The 25981-nt window shown below is 38.1% G+C and overlaps 1 protein-coding gene across 4 annotated transcripts in view; it reads right to left on the reverse strand.

The window, feature by feature from the left end:
• GPD2 (glycerol-3-phosphate dehydrogenase 2) overlaps positions 1 to 25981 on the reverse strand; it is a 141025-nt gene that overhangs the window by 10615 nt on the left and 104429 nt on the right. For all 4 annotated transcript variants that reach the window (XM_059704404.1, XM_059704403.1, XM_059704405.1 and 1 more), the window contains exons 7-13: positions 24877 to 25041; positions 23897 to 24041; positions 18073 to 18266; positions 7970 to 8104; positions 7531 to 7706; positions 6809 to 6940; positions 5559 to 5717 (exon numbers count right to left, since the gene is read on the reverse strand). In XM_059704404.1, the coding sequence (XP_059560387.1) occupies positions 5559 to 5717; positions 6809 to 6940; positions 7531 to 7706; positions 7970 to 8104; positions 18073 to 18266; positions 23897 to 24041; positions 24877 to 25041 (1106 nt within the window). The remainder of the gene's footprint in view (positions 1 to 5558; positions 5718 to 6808; positions 6941 to 7530; positions 7707 to 7969; positions 8105 to 18072; positions 18267 to 23896; positions 24042 to 24876; positions 25042 to 25981) is intronic.

Consider the following 25981-nt stretch of genomic DNA (forward strand, 5'->3'; position numbering starts at 1 on the left):
GTGTGTTTTGTCCTTAGCATTCTTTTTCCCAGCAGTCAGCCAATCCCTGACACTATTTATATGCATCCATATCATTCCTAGATACCCTTTCATTGTTGAGGACTTGTCTTCCATCTGTTTTAAATTTGCTGCTTAGCAGCTTGCTTTTTTTCAGTCACTTCATTTCTTCACTGGCTTCTTCCCCATTGAAATCAATTTTGAAAGAATTTCTTTTTGTGAGACTCCCTCAATCTACTTAAGTGGTCTTCTCTTTAAAGTCTCTCAGTGAAATGCATGCTTTGTCTGAAAGTTATAAAACCTCCTTACCAAGTCCTATGGGGGCATTTCCCAAAATACTTCCTCGTCTCCTTTTCGCCCAGCCCTTCCAAAATGTGAGAGTCGAGTCTGTCTCTGAATAAGTTCCTTTTTGGAGACTGACAGTGCACATAAGCATTTTAAAGGCACCAAATCACCTACATTGAAGAAAATGATTTCATTTGTTTAACTCATAATTTTCCACTCTTTTGGCCATGTAGTCATCTTTTGACTTATATTATTTGTACCCTGTGGGACACGATTTGACAGCGTTCTATTTCTTAAATATGCCCAGCAACTCCAGTCTCGAACCCCACTGCCCTTAGATACTGCCTTTCTCCCTAATTGGTTCTTCCAAGTTGGTTGAATTTGATCTTAAATGACAGTTCTCTAAATATTTCTCTACATTTTGGAAAACATACACACATTTCTGAGGTATACATGTGCTATAGCTACTCAATTGGGTTTCAAGGTCCTTGAAACTATGAGCTCTTTATTATTCTCCTAAAATATTTGGTATAATGCTCAGCATACAAGTCACTCATTAAGTATTGACTGGTAAAAAACAAGCACAATTCATCTACAGAGGGTTATTTATCACCTTGCTCCTCTTTCACTTTTGCAGGTTAAATAATCCCAATGCTTTTAACCTTTTCTCAGAAGTCCAGCTTTCTAACCTTTAAATCTTTTTTTCCCCTTCTCCTTTGTTCTCTCCAGACTGTCCACAGACCTCATTAACACTCCAATGTCTCGGATACTGAGTAATAACTTCAGGTCTTTTATTTCTGTTCCTTTGTTGAGGGGGATGGGAGAATATTCCTGAGTACATAAATCTGCTCATAAAATTTGAACTGAAGTTAAATCTAGTTTCCTCGGGAGGGCCGAACACACCAGTTTACAGAATTCTCTTCCTCCTTTCTACCTCCTACAGCCTGAAATCCTGGCACAAAATATCTTCCTGCATATTCAAATCATTCCAACCATAATTTTTACAGGAACACATTCTCCTCAGTCCTTCTATATGCTAAAAATGATTGGCAGTAGCACAGGAGTGAGTTTCATTCTGTGTAGCCTCCATATATAGCTTTAGTTGATCAAATCAAAACTCCAAACAGGAAGAGCTATAAACCAGTCCCACCAAAGCAGAGGCAAGAGGGCAGGTGGGAAAAGCTTATGTTCTAGGATCAGAATACTGCTTTCAATTCCAGTTGCACAACTTACTACTGTTGTATGAACTCTGACCGGGACTTACTCCCTCTAAGACTATTTCCTCAACTATAAAATGGGGGTAAAGGTTTATGCCTGATAGAGTTGTGGTCAGATTTAAGGAGCTCTTTCAACTGGTGAATTCCACCAGCAGCATACTACATACAATGCATTCAAACTACAAGAGAAGTTTTAAATGGAGGGCCCTGGTTTCACCCCAGAAGACTCTGACTCTGATGGTCTAAAGACAACCCTTGAATTCTGCCCTTTCTCCTACATTCCCAGGTGACTCTGATAGGTAACCATCTTTGGGAATCTACACCAGAATGAGAAAAATTTAAGGGCAGGATCTATACCCAATCCTTCCTTACACAGATGGCATGGATGCTCAATAATGTTTATTCACTGATTCAATAGATATTTATTTAGGGCCCCCTATATATGCTGGGCACTAAGTGTACAGAAACAAAACAGATTATGTCTTCTCCTTTGGAGCTTATTTCTTGGAGGAAAGGCAGACAACAAATAAACAACTAAATACATCCTGTGTCAAATGGGAACAGATGCTAAAGAAAAATAAAGTAGGAAATGGAGTAGAAAACATCATTCAAATGGGAGAAGGAGCTCTTTTATTCTGCCCAGTTAAGGAAGTTCTCTGGAGTAGAGACCAGTAGGAAGTGAGGGAGGGGGCTGTGAGGATATCCAGGGAAGAGCATTCCAAGCAGAGGCATCAGCAGGATGCGAATGAAGAAAAGCAACTTGACCTGTGGGTTGATGGGGAGTGAATAATTGAAAGACAGACCAGGGATCAGAAAGGTGGTGGCCAGATCACAAAGGCCTTGTAAACCACTGTCATGACTTTGGCTTTACTGTGAGGAAAAGAAAGATGTTTTAGTAAATGAATTGTTAACTGTCAGTCCTCATCTTACTAAACCTATCAACGGCACTTGATGCAGCAGATTCCTTCCCTCTTCTTTTTTTTTTTAAATTAAATCTTTATTGTTCAGATTATTACATTTGTTCCTCTTTTTCCCCCACCATAACTCCCCTCCTCCCAGTTCCCACCCCACCCTCCGCCCTCACTCCCCACCCACTGTCCTCATCCATAGGTGCACGATTTTTGTCCAGTCTCTTTCCGCATCTCCCACACCCCTTTCCCCCCCCAAGAATAATCAGTCCATTCCCTTTCTATGTCCCTGATTCTATTATAATCACCAGTTCATTCTGTTCATCAGATTATTTATTCACTTGATTCTTAGATTCACTTGTTGATAGATGCGTATTTGTTGTTCATAATTTGTATCTTTACCTTTTTCTTCTTCTTCCTCTTCTTAAAGGATATCTTTCAGCATTTCATATAATACTGGCTTGGTGGTGATGAACTCCTTTAGCTTTTCCTTATCTGTGAAGCTCTTTATCTGACCTTCAGTTCTGAATGATAGCTTTGCTGGATAAAGCAATCTTGGTTGTAGGTTCTTGTTATTCATCACTTTGAATATTTCTTGCCACTCCCTTCTGGCCTGCAAAGTTTCTGTTGAGAAATCAGCTGACAGTCGTATGGGTATTCCCTTGTAGGTAACTGAGTTTCTTTCTCTTGCTGCTTTTAAGATTCTTTGTCTTTTGCTCTTGGCATTTTAATTATGATGTGTCTTGGTGTGGTCCTCTCTGGATTCCTTTTGTTTGGGGTTCTCTGCGCTTCCTGGACCTGTAAGTCTATTTCTTTCACCAGGTGGGGGAAGTTTTCTGTCATTATTTTTTCAAATAGGTTTTCAATATCTTGCTTTCTCTCATCTTCTGGCACCCCTATAATTCTGATGTTGGTACGCTTGAAGCTGTCCCAGAGGCTCCTTACATTATCTTCGTATTTTCGGATTCTTTTTTCATTTTGCTTTTCTGGTTGGGTGTTTTTTGCTTCTTCGCATTTCAAATCTTTGCCTTGATTCTTGCGCTCCTCTGGTCTGCTGTTGGGAGTCTGTATAGTATTCGTTATTTCAGTCCATGTATGCTTAATTTCTAGTTGGTTCTTTATCATAACATCGAGGGTCTCATTAGATTTCTTGAGGATCTCACTACATTTATCGACGGCTTCTAGACAGTTCTTAAGAGACCTTAAAAGTGTGGTTCTGAATTGAATATCCTCCATTGACAGTTTTGTCCTGTTTCTTTGTCTCCGCATTTTTTATGCTTTCTTGGTGCACTCCCTAGTGGTCTTTGTGCCCAGTCTTGTTGTAGTTAAGCCTTGATTGTTGTCGGCAATACCGGGGGTGATTTGACCTCCAGGCTAACTAACTGGCTATGAGAGTCCCTTCCCTCTTCTTGAAATACTTCCTTCCCTTCTGGTCACAGCTCTCTCTTGAGGCTTCTCACACCTTCTCCAAACTCACTAGCTATAACTTACTTTTTTTTCTCCCAGATTCTTCCTTTTCTCTCCAACTTCTAAATTGTGGAGTGCCTTGGGCTGTCTTTGGACTACTTGCCATTATTTAACCACATGAACTCCCTGGATCTCGTTCAGTCTGATGACTAAAATACCAACTCAACTGTTCCCTCTCAACTTCAGACTGACATAGCCAATGATCTGGCTTATGTTTTAATAGAATCATTGAAGTTGTTAAAGCAGGGACCTTGGTTAAGGGGAGAGAAACTATTACAACAATCCACGTAAGAGGTGCTGAATCAGGGTGAACAGTTAAATGTGTTAAGAAAGGGTTGACAGGGATAGGCTAGATGTGGTCAATAGAGAAAAAAGGGGGATATAACATAATACTTTCAACAATAAAGATCAAAATAAATAGATAGATAGATGATAGATAGATAGATAGATAGATAGATAGGTGAGTTCAAGCCATGATTTTAAGATAAATATGATGAGATTTGCTAATGGATTTAGATCAGGTTATGATGTCAAGCTTTAGGCCTAATCAACCAAATTTGCTTGCTGAAGCCCTAACACTCAGTGTGATAGTATTCAGAGATGGAGCTTTTGGGGAGGTGATTAGGTTTAAATGCATCTTGAGAGAAGGGTCCCCTCTCCCTCTCTCTCTCCTCCATGTGAGGACACAGCAAGAAGGCAGCTGTTTGAAAGCCAGGAAGAGGGTTCTCACCAGAACCCAACCAGGCTAGCACCCTGATCTCAGAGTTCTAGCCTCCAGACTTGAGAGAAATAAATGCCTGTTGTTGAAGCCACCCAGTCTGTAGTATTCTAGTATCACAGCCTGAGTAGACTAAGATAGGTGGTGTTCCAAACAGTAGCTCAAGGAGGAATCAAGTGTGTCAATGCCACTATTTAGTTGAGTAAAAGGAGGATGGAACATTGACAAGTATATTGAGCAAGATAGAGGTTATTGGTGAGTGTGACTGGAGTTACTACAACAAAGTGGCAGCAAAATTGCCTAAATGAAATGGGTTCTAGAAAGACTAGGAGGGAAAGAAGTAAACCAGTGAGTACAGAAAGTATTTTTTGAATAAATACATGAAAGTGATTTTGCATATTATAATAGTTTGGTTAAAAAAAATGAAGATCTTCTGTTTATCACAACAAGCCCAGGGCTATATATGTGGGCATCTGAGTATTACTGGCTTTCTTTTTCTAATTTGGGTGTAAATATAAAATTTCAAATGACACAAATCAATATGCATTTGATGGTCAAGCAGGAAAACTGATGGTAATAGGTTTCCTACCAAAGGCAAATTCTCAGGAGTATGAATTTCACTGCAAATTACATTCTAAGAGTGTTTTCAGTGAAAACCAGAAAAAGGTCTACCCACAATCATTATGTTATGTTTTTTTCAGGAATTATGACCATGAATTTGATAGCATTTTTCTACAAGGGTTTTTCCAGAAACAACCAACACATTTTGGTACAAGAACATCTTTCCGGTTTCCTAAGACTTGGCAATATAAAACACACACACACACACACACACACACACACACACTCATAGGAACTGGCAGGAAATCTAAAGTCACCACAAAAACTATTCTAGCCTCTACTAACAGATCACAACATTACATTTTTATAATGGTTACTGTAATTTTAAAGACTTCTATATAATACCTGTTTTTTAGCATCGTTCCAATTCAGTTCTCTGCCCATCAGCTCAACAATCCTGGGTAGGGCTTCCTCCGCTGCCTGGACATTTAGAAAAGCCAGGCGAGTGCGACGTGAAATCATATCCACTGCGGTGCAGGCATACTCCTTAATCCCATATTTCACCTGATTTTGAATTAAAGTAAAATTAGTAGTTTAGGCTTTTTTTAAAAGAGAAAATAAAATTTTACTGAAAACAACTGTTCTTAGGAAAAGTGACAGTTTTTCTTTATAAACCCCAGTTCTGTGGCAGGCATGGGGCAATCAGTGACATCATACAAGTTGCCCATCAGCCTGCCAAAGGAGTTTTGGAAACTGGGACAAATTAGTTAAGAGTTAATGCCTTCTTTCTGAATAGAACCTGCCACAAACTTGCAAACTGCCTCACTTCTCATTTACCGTCCACAGTAATCGCGTACCTCTTTGCTTATACTTAATATGGATGTTAATTTACATAGATGAGTAGGCAAAGAACAAGTATCAAAAAGTTATGGTCTCATCTCTTTTTTTTTTTTTTATTAGTTAAGGTATTACAAATGTGTCCTCATCCCCCCCCCATTAACCCCCAACCTCCCCCCCACACACAAACTCATGCTCCCATCCCCCTGTTGTCCATGTCCATTGGTTTGGCTTATATACATGCATACAAGTCCTTCAGTTGATCTCTTCCCCCTCATCTCTTTAAGCTGTCCCAAAATTTCAGTCTGAGTAACCAAAAGACAGAAGCCCTGCCTTCCATCACTAAGCACATGCTTACTGGATACCCAGGTTTTAAGGGGCAGTGAATTATAAGTAAATATAAAGTATGGTCTCTGTTTCATAAAATGTGAAACCTTAATGAGAAACAAAGCATAAATCTTTGAAAAGTTGAGTGTCAAATCAAGATATGTCATCAGGTAGTACATGAGTGGTACAAGAGTTGCAAATTCACAAAAAGGCAAACAACTGTGAATTAACAAGACTTGGGATAGCTCTTGGACAGAAAGAAATCCTTTATTTTCTACTATCATGGTTACCATTATCAATACCAATTTAGAGTTAAGATAAAAATGTATAAATGAAAAATATCTAGGCTGAGCAGACATTTTACTTCAGGTTTTAGCTCACATATGTGCATTAAAACTTAGCCCACATTTTAATTATTTTAAAAGATGAAAAACAAACAGATGAATGGCACCCCGTGCAGACAAGAGATTCCCATTTGGCCATTCACATACCTCTGCTTCAATGTATGGAAATTCTGACACCAGACGCACTCCAACAATGGGCCACCTTTTTCCAGTCACACTTGCCATTTTGGCGACCTCAAAGGCCTTGTCCCCATAGGTGGAGGCAAGATGCTGTGCCACCTAGGGACACAAAACTGCATTAGGACTTTGAATATCAATACTTTTAGGTGCAAAGCAAAAAAACAAAACAACCCAAAAAACAAAACAAACCTACAAGCTTATCTTGTCAGCTTTCTACAGCCTGTAACTAATAGTTCTGGGAGAGTATTAGATTTTGATTTTGTGGGAGGAAACCACTTGGGCCCCAAGTGCTTAGGCCAGCATGAACTCTACTACACATGTATCACTGTATCAGTGACTGATGGAGCTTCAGCTTCATTCTGCTCCCAATATCACTTCTAAAGAACAGCTCCCCAGATGTTCACGACAGAGAGAATTTAGGATGTCCTGTCTGCTAAGAAAAAAGCAAACAAACCCTAGATTTTAAAAGAGAAACTAAAAATGTGCATTTTTTTTTTTAGGCCACTGAAGCAAATAAGCCATTCTTTTTTTTTCTTTTCTCCATTAGTTCTCGTACACAGTACACAGACGGAAATGAACCCCCCAAGAGGAAATTCTAATTAAGGGAGGCCACACGGTTGCTGCTTCTGCTACTGGCAATGGTGAGATTAGGCAGGTAAAGATAAGATAATAGGGCAATGCACACCCACCTCACTTTCAAGTCCATAATCCTGGACAAGCCTGATGTACAGTGTGGGGCTCCAATCTTTGCCCCCTTGAAGAAAAAGCCCAACTGTTCTACTTGGTCCTGCTTTCAAATTATGAGCCTTGATAGCAGCATTTATGGTATCTTCTGCCATAGAGCGATAGGTTGTCCACTTTCCCCCTACAAACAAGTTGGTAAATAATTCATTAGGATACTACCCCTTATTGTTTTACACTTAATCATTTATCAACATATGAGTAACAAACCCACCTGTTGTTTGTAAAAAAAAAAAAAAATATGGCAAAGTGATGTTACACTTTACTCAGAATCATAAAAAAAAAAAAAAAAAAGCCTGTTGATTAGAGTTCAAAGAGGTGCCAGTGTGACTACTGAACACAAGGTCCGCTCTAAAGCTTTCCCAAGTAACAAGGTAATGCCCGTACCTGCTATCGTGATGAGGCCGCTCTCGCTGATATCCACAACATGATTCCGGGAGATGGACTGAGTGTTTGCAGACTTAGGATCTGTCACAAGGGGACGAATACCACTCCACGCTGCCAGGACATCCCCTCTCCTCACTGGGAAGGATCAATGACAAGGAGTAAGAGGATTACTCAGAGATATCTCAACAAAACTATGAAATAGTTAATAAGCAGAAAAGAGTACAGCAAAAGGAACACATGATTATGCACTTCAAAAGGGAGAGAGAGCCCTTAACTGGTTTGGCTCGGTGCATAGAGCATCAGCCTGCGGACTGAAGAGTCCGGGGTTTGATTCCGGTCAAGGGCATATGCCTGGTCTTGGGCTCAATCCCCAGTAGGGGCTGCAGGAGGCAGCGGATCAATGAACCCATTATGTATGTTTCTATCTCTCACTCTCCCTTCTTCTCTGAAATCAATAAAAGGGTATTTAAAAATGGGGATGGGGCAGTTAGGGGGGAGTCCTTAAATATAAGAACTGAGTAGATAAGTACAAGAAAAAATCAATTTATTTTATTACAAAGATAATCTTCATGGGGAAAAAAATTGAAAAGAGAAAACAAAAGAAACAAATGCTAGCAAGCTTCAGCTGGAACAATTTGAAGTAGTTAAAAAGAACAACAAAAAAGGCAGAAACAAAATAAAAACAACCTAATAGACATGGCTTGTTGTATTTCTCCTAGAATACTATCTCTTCTCAGGGAAGACACAGATCCTTAATTGAGCATTTACAGCCGGCCTAGCCTTGTCAAAGCACTTGGCATACACATTTCATCTCACTTAACCTCACAAAGCCCCATAGCATTAGGTATTATTCTCACTGTACAGATGGGAAAAAAAAGATTGGAAAAGTTAAACCAACTTGCCCAAAGCAAACATCTTATAAATGATAGAGCAGCACATTCTTACCCATTGAATCACGGTCTCTCAACTGCTGACAATTTCCATGCTCTACTTTTTTTTTTTCTTTTTTCATTCCATTATCTTTATAACTGCCACAAAAATAGATAGGTCTCCTCCCAATATAAGTACACAGTACTTGTGTTATAGTGTTTGGAAACTCTTTGAAAAGTCAAGATACTATGAAATTTTTCTTACTATCTCTGCCAAAACATAATTACCCCTCAATACCAAACATTGATGATATAAAAACAAAATTGGACAGCATTTGCATAGCACTCATTACTGACGTAAAAATGCTAAAAAAGAGTAGCCTAATTGTGGTGCTGGAGCACCATCAGAGGAAGGGCAAAACCTAAAGGCAGAGCTTTCAGAATCTACTCTTCTTTATCCAGATCAGCTTCAGGGTTGGCTTAGCTTCTTTCCTCTCCATTCTCCACATCAAGGAACTAACCATGTGCACAAATGCAATAGCTGCCTAATGATGCAGACTCTGGGGAGGTGATTGCTTACCTGGTTCTGTTGCACCTACTTTGGTTAAACTAGTTAATCCATTCCTGGATAATAAAGAAATACAATTTTGCTTCAACCATGACTCAGGTCATTCTTTATCTTACTCCCAGCCATTACCCATAGTAATAAAAATTGTCTGTATATAGTCTTAAAAACATCAAGAAAATGGGAAAACTGAATATCCACATACAAAAAAAAAATAAAAAAAGTTGTGCCCTTACTTTCCACTGTATATAAAAATTAACTCAAAATGGGTCAAAGACCTATTTACGGAGCTAAAACTATAAAACATTTAGAAGAAAATACATGGGAAAGATTCATGACATTGGATTTGGCAACGATTTCTTGCATATGAAACCAAAGGCACTTGCTACACAAGAAAAAATAGATAAAATGGGCTTCATCAAAAGACATTATCTGGTGGGAGTCAATGGGGGAAAAATGGGGCATATGTAATACTTTCAACAATAAAGAATTATTTTAAAAATTAAAATAATACATTAAAAAAGATATCAACAGAATAAAAAACAAGCCATGGGAGAAAATTTTTTCAAATTATATATCTGAAAAAGGGTTAATATCTAGGATATATATACAAGAACTCCTAAAACTCAGTAACTAAAAAACAAATAACTCGTTTGAATGATGGGAAAAAGATTTGAATAAGTATTTATCCAAAGAAGGTGTACAAATGGCCAATAAGCACATAAAAAGGTGCTCAATATCACTAATCATTAGGAAAATATAAATGAAAACCATAATGATACACAACTTCATACCCATTAGGATGGCTATTATAAAAATTTTATTTAAAAAAATACACAAAATAACAAATGTTGGGAAGGATGTGGAGAAATTGGGCTATCTTGTGTATTTTAGATGGGAAGGCAAAATGATGCAGCTACTATGGGTAAAAGCATGGCAGTTCCTCAAAAAATTTAGAATTACCAGGTGACCTGGCAATTACGCTTCTGGGTTCATAACGAAAAGAATAGAAAGCAGAGAAAATTCAATTCACAGAAACATCATTTGTAATGGCCAAAATGTGGAAACAACCCAAGTGTCCACAAACAGATCAATGGATAAATAAAATATATTATATATATGCAATGGATTATTATTCAGCTTTGAAAAGGAAATTCTGAAACACTCTATAGCATGGATGAACATTGAAGACATAATGCTAAGTAAACCAGGCACAAAAGGATAAATATTATGATTCCATTTATATAATGTACCTAGAGTAGTCAAATTCATAGAAACAGAAAGTAAAATAGTGGTCACCAGAGGGAGGAGAAGGGAAGAATGGGGAGTTAGTGCACTCTCTAAAAATCAATAAAAACATGTTTTTATAAAAAGTTATATTGGAACTTAGTTAAATCTAGCATATTTTAAAATGGCTCTTTAAGGGCCACACTCTTAACATGATTGTATGCTGAAAGAAGAGGTACCCATATACCTCTACAGGGGTGGCTAATCAAACCCATATCCAAACACTGTATCTGAAACATAACCTGGTGAGGAAAGCCTCGGGCATCCAGGCTTCTCAACTGGAGCCCACAAGAGAGTCTCGATGCTGGGATCCCAGTCCTCGACCTGCCCCTCTGATGTGTGCATTCTCTTTCATAGGTTTAAGCCTAATGGCTCATATGGAATAGGGGTTAATTCTTACTTCACAGGATTCCACAAAAGTCTTTTAAAATATCAACATAAAGTATGTAATGTTTTAATCTTTACAAAAAGCCCAACTAGGAAATTACCACTATTTTCCATTAGAGTTCAAATCATCCTGAGTTAAAAATAAAACTTAGCCAACCACTTAGAACGTCACTGTGGTCACCACAAAGTCTGCAGAGTGTGTCTGTGAAATTCCTTAGGTAGCCACGCTGACCAGGAATTTGGTTTCAACTCTTAAAGCCCTCTGACTGATACTAAAATTATTTCATGGAAAATTAGACTTTCTAGAGTAAATCTGAAGCATATGCAAATAATCTTGGTAGCGAATGCTTTCCCTTTTCTGGTATAACAGGAAGAAAAATACTTCTATGAAATTGTGTTTATCTGAAAGAAAAAAACAGAACTAAAACACTTTTTTTCATTCACAGAGGAACATTAACTGAAGCATTAGGTATACTGATACCATTCTTAATCCTACTCTTGAAATTGACACTCAATAAAGGAAAACACTACCAGGAACAATTCACAATGTATTAGGAACTTTTCTTTATCTTGCTTGATATCTTAACATTCCACTCTTAGCCTAAGAATTATATCAGATAAATTTTGCCATTAAATTTATTTTAAAAGGATAATCAAATTTTAAGTCACATTTAAAATATGAATCAGTCTTCATAGCCTGTAGAATTTTAATATTATTCAACCAGAGGGTGCTTGGATCAGGCTATCTCCCTACCAGTTTTCTCTCAGCCTTGAGACTAAATGATTTTTATGGATTATTCTTCAGCTATTTACTGCTGAAGAATAAAGTGCTTGTATCTCTTCACCACCGAAATTTAAGTAATGAACAGTCAGGCCTCGGGTGTAACCTACATCCATGGGACAGAGCATTACTAAACACATGAAACATAAATTCTAACCACTTGTACAAAAGACAGCAACTAACTGAACTAACAGCTTTCTCTCGTTATCACCACAGTAATATTTTCCCACAGTATTCACCCACAGTGGAAACCGTGGACGCTGTTAAACAATCACTAACTAAAGTTCTCTGAAGAAAAGAAATTCCAATACAGTAGACAGACCGTGTAGAGAATCTTTTACTATTGCCTGGAACTGCTGCAGCTGTGTTGAACCATGAGGGAAACAACCCCAGGATGAACCCAACTTGGAGAATGGCAGCGTGACGAGAAATAAGAGACATGCACTTTAGATACTGCGGAGTCACTAAATTAACCACCTCTTGAGCATTCTTATATCGAGTTCTTCTTTTACAAGGTAATACACTATTTTATAGAATATATAGATTCCATGACTCTGTAAAAAACTGGCTATTTCCTTCTCTAAAGGTGTACATACATCCTTCCAGATTCTGCAGTGGCACTGTCCCACATGCTTTTCTGCAGTGATGATAGTGCTCCATGCCTGTACTGTCCAGTTCACCAGCCACCTATGCATGCGGCTATTAAGCACTTGAAATGTGGTTCATGTGAACTGAATTTCAAATTGTATTTAATTTTAACTAACTTTAATTTAACTAGCCACACGTGGCTATGATATTGCACAGCTCTAGAGTAAAAGCTGCCAAGTAGTAGATCTCAGATTTGTCCTCATCAAGCTGGTGACTGCCACCACGGCCCCCTCACCTACACATCTCCAATGGAGCATCTTTTCCGTGAGATTTGACTGTACCTCCTTCGCTCATGAGACTACAACTTGCTGTAATTGCTCTCTTTTCACCCAAATAATTTTACAATCATAACATGTCCCATATTTACCATTTCAGACTATCCTCCTCTCCTACTAATCTCACAAGTTCAAAAAAATAAAAAATAATTTTACTCAGTTTAGTACTCCTACCCTCAAGTTCTTACCTGGATATCAGTTCCATCACTCAGATTATAGCCAAGAGTAGGTAGTGAACATCACCTACTTTAACTCTCAACGATACAATGTGTGAAGCAAATAACTCAGCTCAAGGTGGTGATGCTTCAGAGCTCAAAGATTCATCTTGATTTTTCTGGTTCTCATACTTGCAGGATCACTGCCTCCTGCACACCACACTGGGGATTGAGTCCACAATCCAGACATGTGCCCTGACTGGGAATTGAACTGTAACCTCCCAGTTCATAGGCCGATGCTCAACCACTGAGCCAAGCCGGCTGGGCTATATTTAAATAATTGTATATTCCCTTTCAAAATAAATGAACACTTTAAACAAGATGACAGGAAATAACACTACTATTAACATTGAGAAAAAGCCTCATTAAACACCACTTTTTTAGAGTGGCTTACCCAGATGGCACCTAGTTGATTTTTAAGTGTCAACTGCCCAGATGTAAAAAACAAACAAACAAACAAAACAAAAAAACACAAGTACTTTCAGAGTGTATGTAAGTCCTTGGCAATATTTTCTAAAGGGCAGTTAGAAAATAAAATTGTCCTACCATCATGTCTAAGAAGTATTATACAATGCTGATAAACAACTATTTCAGGTTTTAGTATATATAACATATAAGGAATAAAATACCACAGAAATAGTAAAGTTTGCACAGACATTGTTCACAGCTGGTTGAAAAGACTAAATACTTATGTGATTTTTCAAATTATAATTAATATTTTTACTCTTAAAAACTTGGCAAGACAAGTGTTTGTTTTAACATTAATAGGAAATGAAGCCCCTGGGAAGTGACAATTAAGAGCTAAATGTGTGTTTTCGTTTCACATCAGTAATTTAGCCATACGTTTGGGGGTGTCCTTTCTCATGTGTGCCACTTTCGAAAAATCAATAAAAAGCATGTGAAATATCTAAATGAACACAGGGGAAATAGTGTCAGAAATCAATACTTCTCTACCAGCATGTTTAACCTGCTGAAATGAAGTGTTAAGCACAGAAATAAGATACCATATTACATTTATATACTAATGAAACGAGAAAAAGCAAAACATGTGACACTATAATTAAACAGCTGGAAGACATCCAAGCCTGTGTAAGTTGATAACCTTGGTACAATCTCTGGCAGTGAAAAGGCAGGTCTGCAGTGAGTTGATATGGCCAGTGCAGTTGTTAATTGAATAGCAGGCAATCTATAAACACTACTAATTGCATATGTGAAAACCTGTGCACAACTAGAAAAGCTGCCTAGAGAAGCACTCCAGAAAAACTACGTGGATAAAGCACTTGGCAAATCTTCTGTCTCTCTCAATCCCTGTGAGTCGGAGCTTAGTTTCGCCACTGCATCCTTCTGATTAACCTGCACACAGCAGACTTAATGGTACATTTTTCAAAGGATCATTTTTCTTCCTAACCAGATATGCACCGCACAACTATCAATTACCCACTCGTTTCAGAAAAGAACAAACAAGCAATCTAGAAAATTCAGCTTGTGAATGGAAAGCTTTCTACATCGTAAAAGAAGACATGGTCTTATTCCCAACAGGCAAAATGCTTTGCGGAATTGTTCCGGCGCATTTTGCAGAAGTGTGGCAGCTGCTGCGAACAGCATGGAGTGTTAAGATTTGACACTTTTTTTTTTTCTTCCTTAAGGATATAGCCATTTGGGGAGGCTCAGAAACTGTTGTCAGAATTTTACTATTCATCCATTTAATAAATCCTTTTAAAATGATTATTGCTCTAGGATCTAAATCAAACTTTTTAAAGTTTTGAATCTGTAAAGAAGATGGCTTAGCCCAAGGTTTTAGTTAGGAAACACGGGATCTCCTCCAGTTTAATATACAAATTCAAATAAGGCCAGTTAGGAGGAAAGGTTGTTATCATTCGGAGAGTGTCGAGCAGCTCCCATAAACTGAATTGAGACTTAATCCACTCCGTAGTAAATATAATACCACATCATGAAACCTGAAACTACCAATCAGAGTATTGTACCATTTTCAGAAGCACAAGTATTGAGGCCAGACTGACTTGTACTCAACTCACACCATGTCCCCAACACAAAAGAGTTATTGGCAAGAAACTTCAGACTGCTGGGGCTCAGTTTGTTCATCTATGAAGTGGGAATTAAAATATACCTCATAAGGCTGCTCTGAGGAATCAAAGAGATAATATAGGCAATATGGTTAGCAGAGTGTGTAGCATAAAAAGTGCTCAATAAGGTAGACTTTATAAAAAACAAAGCATGTGTTAACCATTATAAACAAATGGAAAGATTAAAATAGGTGTAGCAACAGCATGTCATCAAATAACTCAATGGTTCCTGATGCTGAGTTTTCTCCCGTATTTCCTCAGGATAGAAGAGAAATTCCTTGGAAAAAATACAAATTTGAATGTCTCACTTTAAGATATAGACATCCTTCAGCTAACACTCTCCCAAGACTAAGGGTAATTCCTCAAGGCTCTCGTTCACTTAGAAATAAAAATGAAAAGCAACTATAAAGAATCATTCATTGTAACAAAGGGTAAGTTTATAAGTAGGAAGCTATGACAGGTGGGGTGCAAAGGAAAATTAATGAAGTATGTGAAAGAGCGGGGATCTCTGCTTCTATCCCAGGTATTTGCTATCTGGAGAACTCCTCTCAAAAGTCCCCAGACCAACAGAGAAAGGCTGGATTTACTGTTGAGATGTTCATTTCCATCTACCACTTTGACCAGAAATCAGAATTGACAAAAACTATTTGTTAGTTTCACCAATTCCCTGATTACCAAAGGGCATGTGAACTGAAACAAGCTTTACAGATCAACCAGTTCCCAGCAGGTATTGCAAACGTCTTCCATTTGTTAATAGGCAGAATGAAAGAGCAGGGAGCAGGGTCCAGTCTCTGCTACAGCCCAGAGCTATGTCACTGTGGAAATCCCCACCTACGGGGATAGGCATGACGGCCTCTTGGAACCAGATCTGGTTTCCCGCACATCCAGCCTCCCAGCACATGTAAGCAGTTAGATTTCTCGTCATTACTGCATTTGAACTTTAAGAATTTGGAAACTGTCAACATAGAGCTCTCTGCTCCTGAATTAATTTTATTTCTTGCTCCAACAATCAAACTTCCTGCTTGTAAAGCCGAGATATAAACCTCCTTTTTACATAAATTTGAAATGAAGCGTAGTTCAGTAACAATAATCAATGTATTAAAATGTAATCATACTCAGAGGAAGCTCCTCCCTTGCAAAAGGTATCAAGGTAAAATTGCAAAGCACGTTGATTATTTAAATATGGATATTAAACAAATCATAATTATATCCCTAATAACTGTGTGTGGGCCTAAGTATTAGCGAGATAGATTTCGATTACATATATTCAATATATTTATACTATTACTATAGATATCCAAGGAGACTCTACTCAAAAAAACCCATTACTTGAAATTAGAAGAAACTAAAATTGTAAAATATGGATCAATCAATTAAACTAGGAGAGTGACCTGAACCATTTTTTAAAGTGGTTTGTTTATAAATATGTGATCACACAATGAACAAAATTCTCTAGGAAAAAAGGATCCACAGATGCCAATGAGTCACATCAAGACAAAAATTGTCTTTGCATGTCTTCCATGGAAGCCCTCATTATAGAAGATTCCTGATATAAATGAAGACTATTTTTCAAAAATCTTAAACCTTCTACCTTCATACAGAATGATGTCCAAGCTGCTAATGCATCAAAAACCTTGACAACACCTATTACTAATTTATTTTAATTCAAAACAATCATGAGTGGCATACCAGAGAGACAGGAAGCTTTGTACCTGAGTAAAAAACCCTTACCCTCAAGGAGCTCCAAGTGAAAATACATCTCCGAGTGCTGCCTATAATACAATGTGATATACTAGGCCAGCATTTTATGGGAATCGAGGTAAAAAGCCAAGATGAAAAGTCGGGAGGAAGGCATCCCGAGTGAGCCTTCAGTCTAAACCAGGAGGAGATATAAAGTGCATGACCTGATGATATATATGGTAATACAAGGATTAGACCACAGAATGCACAGAGGTAGTACAGTTGAATATAAACCTGCAAAGACTAATTGTGAAAAGCCTTGGGCCCCATGGGAGATAGTTTAGAACTTTTCCAATGGGGAAACAGCCAAGGGATATTTTAGTGCAGGGAAGTGACGATCGGAATTGTGTTTTGGAAAGACAGTTCTGGTGGAAAGATCAGACTGGGTGGGGCAGAGACCTGACAAATAGAAGCGAGCTAGGGGGCCAACGTAACTGTTCAAGTGAGAAATGATGGGGGCGAACCAGGGCAATAAAGTGAAAGGGGGTGTAAGGAGTGAGCACTGATAGAACCGGAATGGATATGGAAGAGAAGGATCACCAAAGACAAGCAGGCCATTTCCAGCTTGAGTGACTAGATGGATGGTGAGGCTGTTAACTGACAGAGGAAATTTCAGAGGATAACATTCTGAAATTAGCCAGAATTTTTAAAACATCACTATCCTATATATGTTCATTGGAGAAAATGTTATGACATCCAAGTTAAATAAAAGTATGCCTAGGTTAGCATTGGAATTAAGTAAACTTTGACATTTTCAATTCAAGCAAACATACCCTTCTTAGCTAAATCCACAGTCAAAACTCTACTTTCTACATGGTAACAGCTCACGAAGTTTCTTAAGATATACCTTTATGCTCTCTTTTCTCTAATTATTTCCTATGAATATCCTGTGTTTGTAAATCAGACCTTCCCAAGCCCTAGAATTTAAATAGCAGTACAAATATGTTATACTGTTCTCAAAGAACATGTATGTTTAGAGCTCATGTGCAGCACTCCAACTGTGCCACTAAAAATTACCAGAAAAGGACTGTGTAAATGCATGTGGATGCAGAAAATAGAAGGAAAAGAAATGCAACCTCTTCCCACAGTGTTATAATTTGGCCCTCATAAATTTCCTGGAAGAAGAAGGAATTGGAGCAGGCAGGTGTAAAGATGAGTCAGGCTGCAGACATGGCAGTTACCTGAGAGCTGGAGTGGTTTGGGAGACGTTTATAAAAGAGAGAAGACAAGCTTAAGGGAATGGATACATTACCTTCAACATCATGACTCAGGTAATTACGCACTTCGTTCAAAATGAAGTTGATGTCTTCTTCCGAAGGAATAGGATGGTGTGTAATATCGGTTGGAGTGTCGGTAGTGCCAGCTATAGTCATCTTTTGCCACGGTAAGAAGAAAATAACTCGCCCATCACTGGTCGCTGGGTCAAGAAGTCCCATGCTCTCTGGGCTGAGATAAAAGGAACATTTTTTTATTTTTGAAATTAGTAAAAATTTAATCTTAATCTACAACCTATTTTATTCATCACATCTCATATAAACAAACAAGAACAACATGAGCTATTATTTTTACTGCCACTAAATTAACCTAAAAATTCCTTTAAAAACAAAATTGGCCCAGGCTGTGTGTCAGTTCTGTGGAGCATCATCCTATACACTAAAAGGTTGCAGGTTAAATTCCCATCCAGGGCACACACCTAGGTTGCGGGTTCAATCCCCAGTCAGTACATATATGGAGAGCAACCAATCAATTTCTCTCTCTCTCTCTTTCTCTGGGTTCAATCCCTAGTCAGTACATATATGGAGAGCAACCAATCAATCTCTCTCTCTCTCTCTCTCTCTCTCTCTCTCTCTCTCTCTCTCTCTCTTTCCCTCTCCCCCCACCCCTCCCCCTTTCTCTGTAAAAATCAATTAAAAACATATTCTCTAGTGAGGATAAAAAATAAATTAAAAAAAAAAAACACTTTGGTAACAAAAAGTAATGGAGCAAGTGTGATAATGCTAACATTCCACAGTAGAACCAACCCTTCCCATCTCAGAAATGCAAGGTTAATTATGAAAATGGACTTCAAGTTACAATTGTTTGGGATTTTATATTCCTTGGACAATTCACATGAGATAATGTCAGCGAGATAAATGTCTATAATTTCTTTTATGATGGTCAATTAAAGATAGCTCTTCAACCTTTTTTAAAGTCTATGAAAAGTATTTTCCTGGGACATTTGACATTTGGCACATCTTTTAGTAGAAGGTCTCAGAAGCACATGAGAAAAGTGAAGGGTCCACTTTCTAGAAACTAAAATGTAATCAAAAAGTTCTTTACTTATTTTTACCTAGATCAGTGGTTCTCAACCTTTCTAATGCCGCGACCCTTTAATACAGTTCCTCATGTTGTGGTGACCCCCAATTTCATTGTTACAAATTGAACATAATTAAAGCATAGTGATTAATCACAAAAACAATGTGTAATTATATATGTGTTTTGCGATGGTCTTAGGCGACCCCTGTGAAAGGGTCGTTTGACCCCCCCCCCCAAGGGGTCGCGACCCACAGGTTGAGAACCGCTGACCTAGATGACCTTGTACCACTTGACCAAATATGAGATTTCTTACTTTATTTCAATTTTACAGAAATCTCAAGCAGTACAGCCATAAGAAAGGGGCTCAGTTTTCTACTACTAAAATAATAATGTACTAGGATAAGGCCAAAAAGGAGAACGTGATGAAAATCTTTACACGGAGAGAAGGCACTAGTGCATCATGCTATGAAATCGAAGTTCAAGGATGCCTCTTCTGACAGATTACATAAAATCTTCCAAAGTATTAATCAAGAATTTTCACTAACATGTGCTTATATTCTAAAACCAAATTAGAAAACACACTTGAAAGGAGAGGCAACTATAAAAAAATTTAACAAAACCCCATCCAATAGTGTTATTAAATCACTAGAAACTATTATTTGAATGTATTCATTAACCATTCAAAGACATTTGGAGAAGTTGTTAAAGGAGTGGAAGGAATCTGAAAGTATCTTATTCAAATAGGACACGACAAATCTTCAGAAGGCTGTTTCTATTTGACTGAATTCTCAAAGCAAGCCAGGGTTAACAGTATTTACCGGGAGCTATTTTCAGCTTCTATTAATGCAACTTCTGAAATAGGAAACACAATTCTATTTGGTTTAAATAAATTTTTAAGATATCTCTCTTATACCCACAAACTTAAAAGGGCATATAGTCAACCTTTTATGTTTATCATTCCCTTTAAAATTTTTTTAATCCCAATTGATTCACATACATAAAGATTAGACAATAACAACTCCTAAAATAAAAAATATTGTTTTGCCCTGGTCAGTGTTGTTCAGTTGGTTAGCACATCGTCCTGTACACTAAAAGGTGGTGGGTTCTATTCCCAGTCAGTGCATACACCCAGGTTTTGGGTTTGATCCCCAGTCAAGGCTCATGCGGGAAGCAACTGATCAATGTTTCTCACATGTCATATCTCTCTCTCTCTCTCTCTCTCTCTCTCTCTCTCTCTCTCTCTCTTCCTCTTCCTCTTTCTGTCTCTCTCCCTTTCTCTTGTTCTCTCTAAAATCATTTAAAAAAAAAAAGTCTTATGAAAAGGAAATCCACAGTAAGCTTAGCTAATGCACTTTCTTTAAACCACAAGGAATACTAATCTTTCTTTGCAAAACCCATCAGCCTCATGATATGCCTGCTATGTCTATACAGCCTTTGGAGAAAGAAATCACTGTCTACAACCTACTTGAAAGACACAGAGGAGAGAGGGCCACAGTCCCCACTTAGCACATGCAAAAAGCACCACAGAAGTATGTCAGTCATTTAAAACTTCAACTAAGATTTCATCTTTACTCAGGGTTACTTAAAGAAGATATTTTTACTTTCATTTTTATATATTGAAAACTATAAGTCTGGAGTATTTTCAGCCTCTGTATGACTATTTTTTTCTTTATATTTATTATAAGATTCTCTTAAAATCTTAAAAGAAATTAGTTAAGTCTGTGTTTTGTAAGCACCTAATTTGATCCTGGGTTAATATGCCCTTACATTAAATCAGTCACTTTGGGATTGGAAATTTAACTCATTCAGAGTTCAAGGTTTCAATTTTGTAAGTAGTACTATATTGAAACAAAAAAATAAATTCCATATTCCAACAAATTATATCTTGGCATATATTATACATTATCTTGGCATATCTTATACATGGTCATCTTTATAGACTAGATATCATGTAATACGCCTATATAACTCAATAAACCTCATCAACTTCAGCATAAAATTATAATATACAGCAACCTAGACATGAAATGCTGTTAGAAAAGCATAACTACTGAATCCTTTAAAACCTTCCAATGCAATAAAAGCAGTTTAAAGGGTGAAGGTGATGGTTACCAACACACGTAACTGGAACCTGTAGAGAATCAACTGCTTAAGTGAAGACATATGTGTCAAACATAAAATTAACAAGCACAGAGGGAAGACAAAGCTATTAATGTCTGGTATAAAAATTTAAGAATCCATTTGGAAATAGCTTTCATCAGTTCTAAATTACCTAATTCATGCTCTCCCTTAGGGAAAAGTTTGTTTTCTTATAAAGAATTAATTCTGCACCGTTACACTAAAGTTTGAAAATGGATATCAACTATGGATATCAACTATAACTGAGTGAGGCATAGGTCTTTTTCAATATGTATGATTCACTTGACATCAGGAGCAAAAAAGCTTCCTGCTAATTTGTGTGTGTGTGTGTGTGTGCATAGGATTAAATGTAACGAACAATTTTCTCATGCAGACTATTGCCTTCCTGAAGTACTAGTACCTATATTTAAACTGAAATCAATTTATTAATTACGTAGCAATCAGTGGTAGAGCTAACAGCATGCAGACACTTATAGGGAAAAAAAACTGACCTCTTGTCAGTGGTAAAAAAACCTTTAGGCTATAAGGAGGAGATGCTTTTCATGCATTTCAGCCATTTGGTGTATTGTTGCTGCTTTCATAAGAGCATAGCCACAACTCTGACGAAAATTCCAGATTTCTTAAGTGAACTAAAAAGTACCTTTAAAAAGAAATGATTTCTGTGTGTTGGGTTTTCTGGCATTAAAATAATTTTTAAAAAGCTGTTACCATGGCCCAAGAGAATTCCACACATGGAATGTTAGGGTCATGACAAGCTTAATAAATGCCATAAAGATACTCTGAAAACAACCCAACAAGATAGACTTATGCATAGTCCTTGCTCCTCATTTAGTAGCCTACACACAAGGAGTCAGTGGCTAATGAGCTCACTGCATTTGCAAACTGAGCAGGTTCTAGTTGAAATGTTAAGTCTTCAGTTATGATCAGGCTGTTTATAGGGCAGCCCCCATCCGTGGTCGGTAAACCACGGCTCACGAGTCACATGCGGCTCTTTGGCCCCTTGAGTGTGGCTCTTCCACAAAATACCATGTGCAGGTGCACACGTACAGTGTGATTGAAACTTCATGGCCCATGTGCAGAAGTCGGTATTTTGTGGAAGAGCCGGTATTTTGTGGAAGAGCCACACTCAAGGGGCCAAAGACCCGCGTGTGGCTCGCGAGCCGCAGTTTGCCAACCACTGGATCCCTAAGGACCTAGTTAAAGCCTTGAGTTATATAATTGCTGAATGTGATTGGTTGATGAACCCAGGGAGATGTTTCCATCTGATATCTCTTCACCCCACCCAAGAGAATGACTTGATATGGAGAGCAAAACTTTCTTCTGGATTGCCAGTATTACAGCTGCTCAAGGTCTGTGCCTTAAGAGGGAATAAACTCTTAATCCAACTTGCATTCCCAAGCAAGAGGCTCATCTGCAATGGAGCTGGAAGGGAACTGGGCTGTCGACCATGCCGCCAAGGTTTCCAGCAGGTTGTGTAGTAGTTGCAGGTCAAAGTGATAACTAAATATGGGGATATTTATTTCTCCCAAAGTAGAATGAAAATGATTTTTTTTATCCTCACCTGAGGATATTTTTTTCCATTGATTTTAGAAAGAATAGAAGAGAGGGAGGGGGTTGGAGGGAAAGAGAGAAAGAGAGATGCGAGGCATTATCAATTGGTTGTTTCCTGAACAACCAGAGTTGGGATCAAACCTACAACCCAGGTACGTGCCCTTAACTGGGAATTAAGCCTGAAACCTCTCAGTATGTGAATGGACACTCTAACCAGCCAGGGCAATAGATGTTTTTATTTCATCTCTATCCCTAACCATTTCTCTGTTTCTGACTATCTATGTTATTATGATGAATTAGAAATTATATCTGATTTTTACTTGCTATAATATTTTTCAAAATAATTTCAGAAGTTTTAAACATAAAAATACCTAAGTGGTTCTTATTTTCAAATTCTTCCTAAGTAAATTTGGGTGTTTTATAAAATTAACTTTTTAATTAAAAAGTCCTTTATGAGCCCTAGCTGGTTTGGGTCAATGCATAGAGCGTCGGCCTGTGAACTGAAAGGGCCCAGGTTCGATTCCAGTCAAGGGCACATGCCCGGGTTGTGGGCTCGATCCCCAGTGGGGGACTTGCAAGAGGCAGCCGATCAATGATTCTCTCTCATCATGGATGTTTCTATCTCTCTCTCCCTCTTCCTTCCTCTCTGAAATATATATATATATATATATATATATATATATATATATATATATATATTAAAGTCCTTTATGAAAATTTTTGCAAAATTAAATTTTAATGTTTTAATGAAAATTCTGAAACACTAAGGCTTAATCTCTGAAGATGACTACACTAAAGAAAGTACACAAATGGTTCCCAAATCATTAACTCGTAGAAAGGAGTATTGCCATTAAAGCTAAGAAATTGTATTTTGTCTTATGGATGAGTTCCTTTACTTATTTCTCCTCTTTTTTTTTTTTTTTTTTTTTTTTTTAGTTGACATACAATATTACATTAGTTTCTGGTGTACAACATAGAGATTAGACATATTTCTCCGCATCGGTTATTAAGAAAGGTGAGCTAAAAGACTAAACACAGGCAATGCCTGTGCCCTTCACTCTTTGGCGACAATCAGAGCTGGAATGCAGTACCTGTAGTAACCAGGCATCACGATGTGGACCCCAGCACTCGGCTGGCAGATAGTTGCGGCGTCCTTATCATCCATTTGGCGCACAGCGTCTGTGAAAGGTCCCGTGGCATTGATAACACATTTGGCTCTCACGTCAAATTCCTGTCCTGTGGAAGAAAGCAGCATCAATCACACACCCCATTTGTTTCTCTGCTCACGGGTGCTTTGGGTTATTAATTCATCTATTAACTCCATCTATGGCAAAGTATATCGTATACCGCACTAAGTGACATGAGCAGCCAGAGTTATTGAAAAGCCACACAAAAGGCTCGCACCTGAGTAAATGTTCCAAAACCAAGTCCAAACTGAGGGACTGGGGGGAGAGCATGCCGCTTTTTCATTTCAGCTCTCAGTTATTTTGCAAAATGCCTCGCATCCAAGTGCCAAATATGAAGAAAATGAGATGAGTAAATAAGCTGCTTTCTCTTTAAAACTCAAATGTGTAAGCAGTGTTGCCGCGAGACAATATGTTTCCCATTGCTGGTTTTGTGTAAAGAAAGAATGCAGTTTTGAAAGGGCGCCTACATGGCCTTAGACTCAGGACAAGAATGAAAGTCTAACCAAAGCGAAGTGATTGACTCTAACGTGCAAATGCACTGTTTATGTCATGGAAAATGATACTTTGAAACTTGCACGTTTATTTTGTTTTAACATGTTTCTGTAAAGAAAACCAAATGCATTCATAGCTGTGGGGGTTTTGTGGGCATTTATTATTTTCGCATTTTATTATCATCACCATCAGCATCATTATTTGGGTAAACTGCCAGGTCCCACAAGGGAAAATTTTCACGTGAAACCAGTCACTGTTGACAATAAGGATATAATTAAGATGACTCTGAAATCTGCTTAAGTCAAATCAAAGTGACAGAAAAATTATAATTCAGTCATTACACAGGCAAGGCAAGAGGCGAAGAAGAGCTCCCTGCCAGAGCCTTGGCATACCTGTGAGTATGTCCTTGCACCGCGCGCCGCTCACGCGCTCTTTCCCTGTTTGGGGGTCTGTCTTCTTCAGCAGGCTCAGGACCTCCATGTAATTGGCTGTGGCAGCCCCATACCTGGCAGCAGTGAGAGCAATGGCAAGGTTCATCCGTGCGTCGTTGTGCTGTCCTGCAGCAGGAAAAGAGGAGGGACAGGAGTCACCTCGAGCCACAGGCTGGTGGCTCAGAAGTGTGTCACAGCAGATATGTCACATCTGACCCTGTCACCCAGGATATAAATGATGGCTGGTCAGCTCTAGAGGGCAGGATTTAAAAATACACAGTCATTCTCGGTCAGGCATTTACCTGCCCCTTCAGCAAGCGCACTTTTGCGCGGCGGAAAGGGAGAAAAATACCCTTTCCTGCAGAGCTCAGACCGATTATCTGAAAGTTAAGCAATAAGTAATTATTCTCTCAGTTTGGGGAACATATGTATATGTCAGACTTTTCCTAATACAGACAACCCTTATGCACGAAAGAGAAGCAATTCAAAACTTCAGAATATTTGACACCCCAACTGGTGTTGATTAACAATTTTTATGAGTATGTGCGCTATCTAATATTCAAAATCAAGAGCTTATTCTTCCATACAGAATCTCTGAGTATTCTATAAAAGGATTTTTTTTCTGGGTCTGAATTTTGATCAGAGCTCCTTAACATGTAACTTTTTTTTTTTTAATCGCACACATAAAAGGTAAGAAATTAAGCAGGGCAAAATTTAATTACAGAACAATTCCTACCTGTATTGTTAAAGATTTATTGCTGAAAAAATCCTAGTTAAAGAAAACTAAGGGGGAGGAGAAGGGGGGGAAAGATGATTAATCACTTTAAAATACTGGCATCACTAGAGACTTTTTCTATTTATTATTGCCAGTGGAGTTAACGCTGACCAGGAAGAATTACTCTACATTGCAGGGGCCAGGTTCTCTGTGCCCTGAATAATTAATTACCCAGGGCTAGATGTATTGAAGCAGGGTTCAAATTCCCACACACTGGGATCAGTTCTATCAAGATAATACTGATAAAGGGATGAATTTGTAATGAATATTGTTGTTGATTTATGTTGCCAG

This window comes from Myotis daubentonii, chromosome 7 (genome assembly GCF_963259705.1).
Source record: "Myotis daubentonii chromosome 7, mMyoDau2.1, whole genome shotgun sequence".
Classification (NCBI taxonomy): Eukaryota; Metazoa; Chordata; class Mammalia; order Chiroptera; family Vespertilionidae; genus Myotis; species Myotis daubentonii.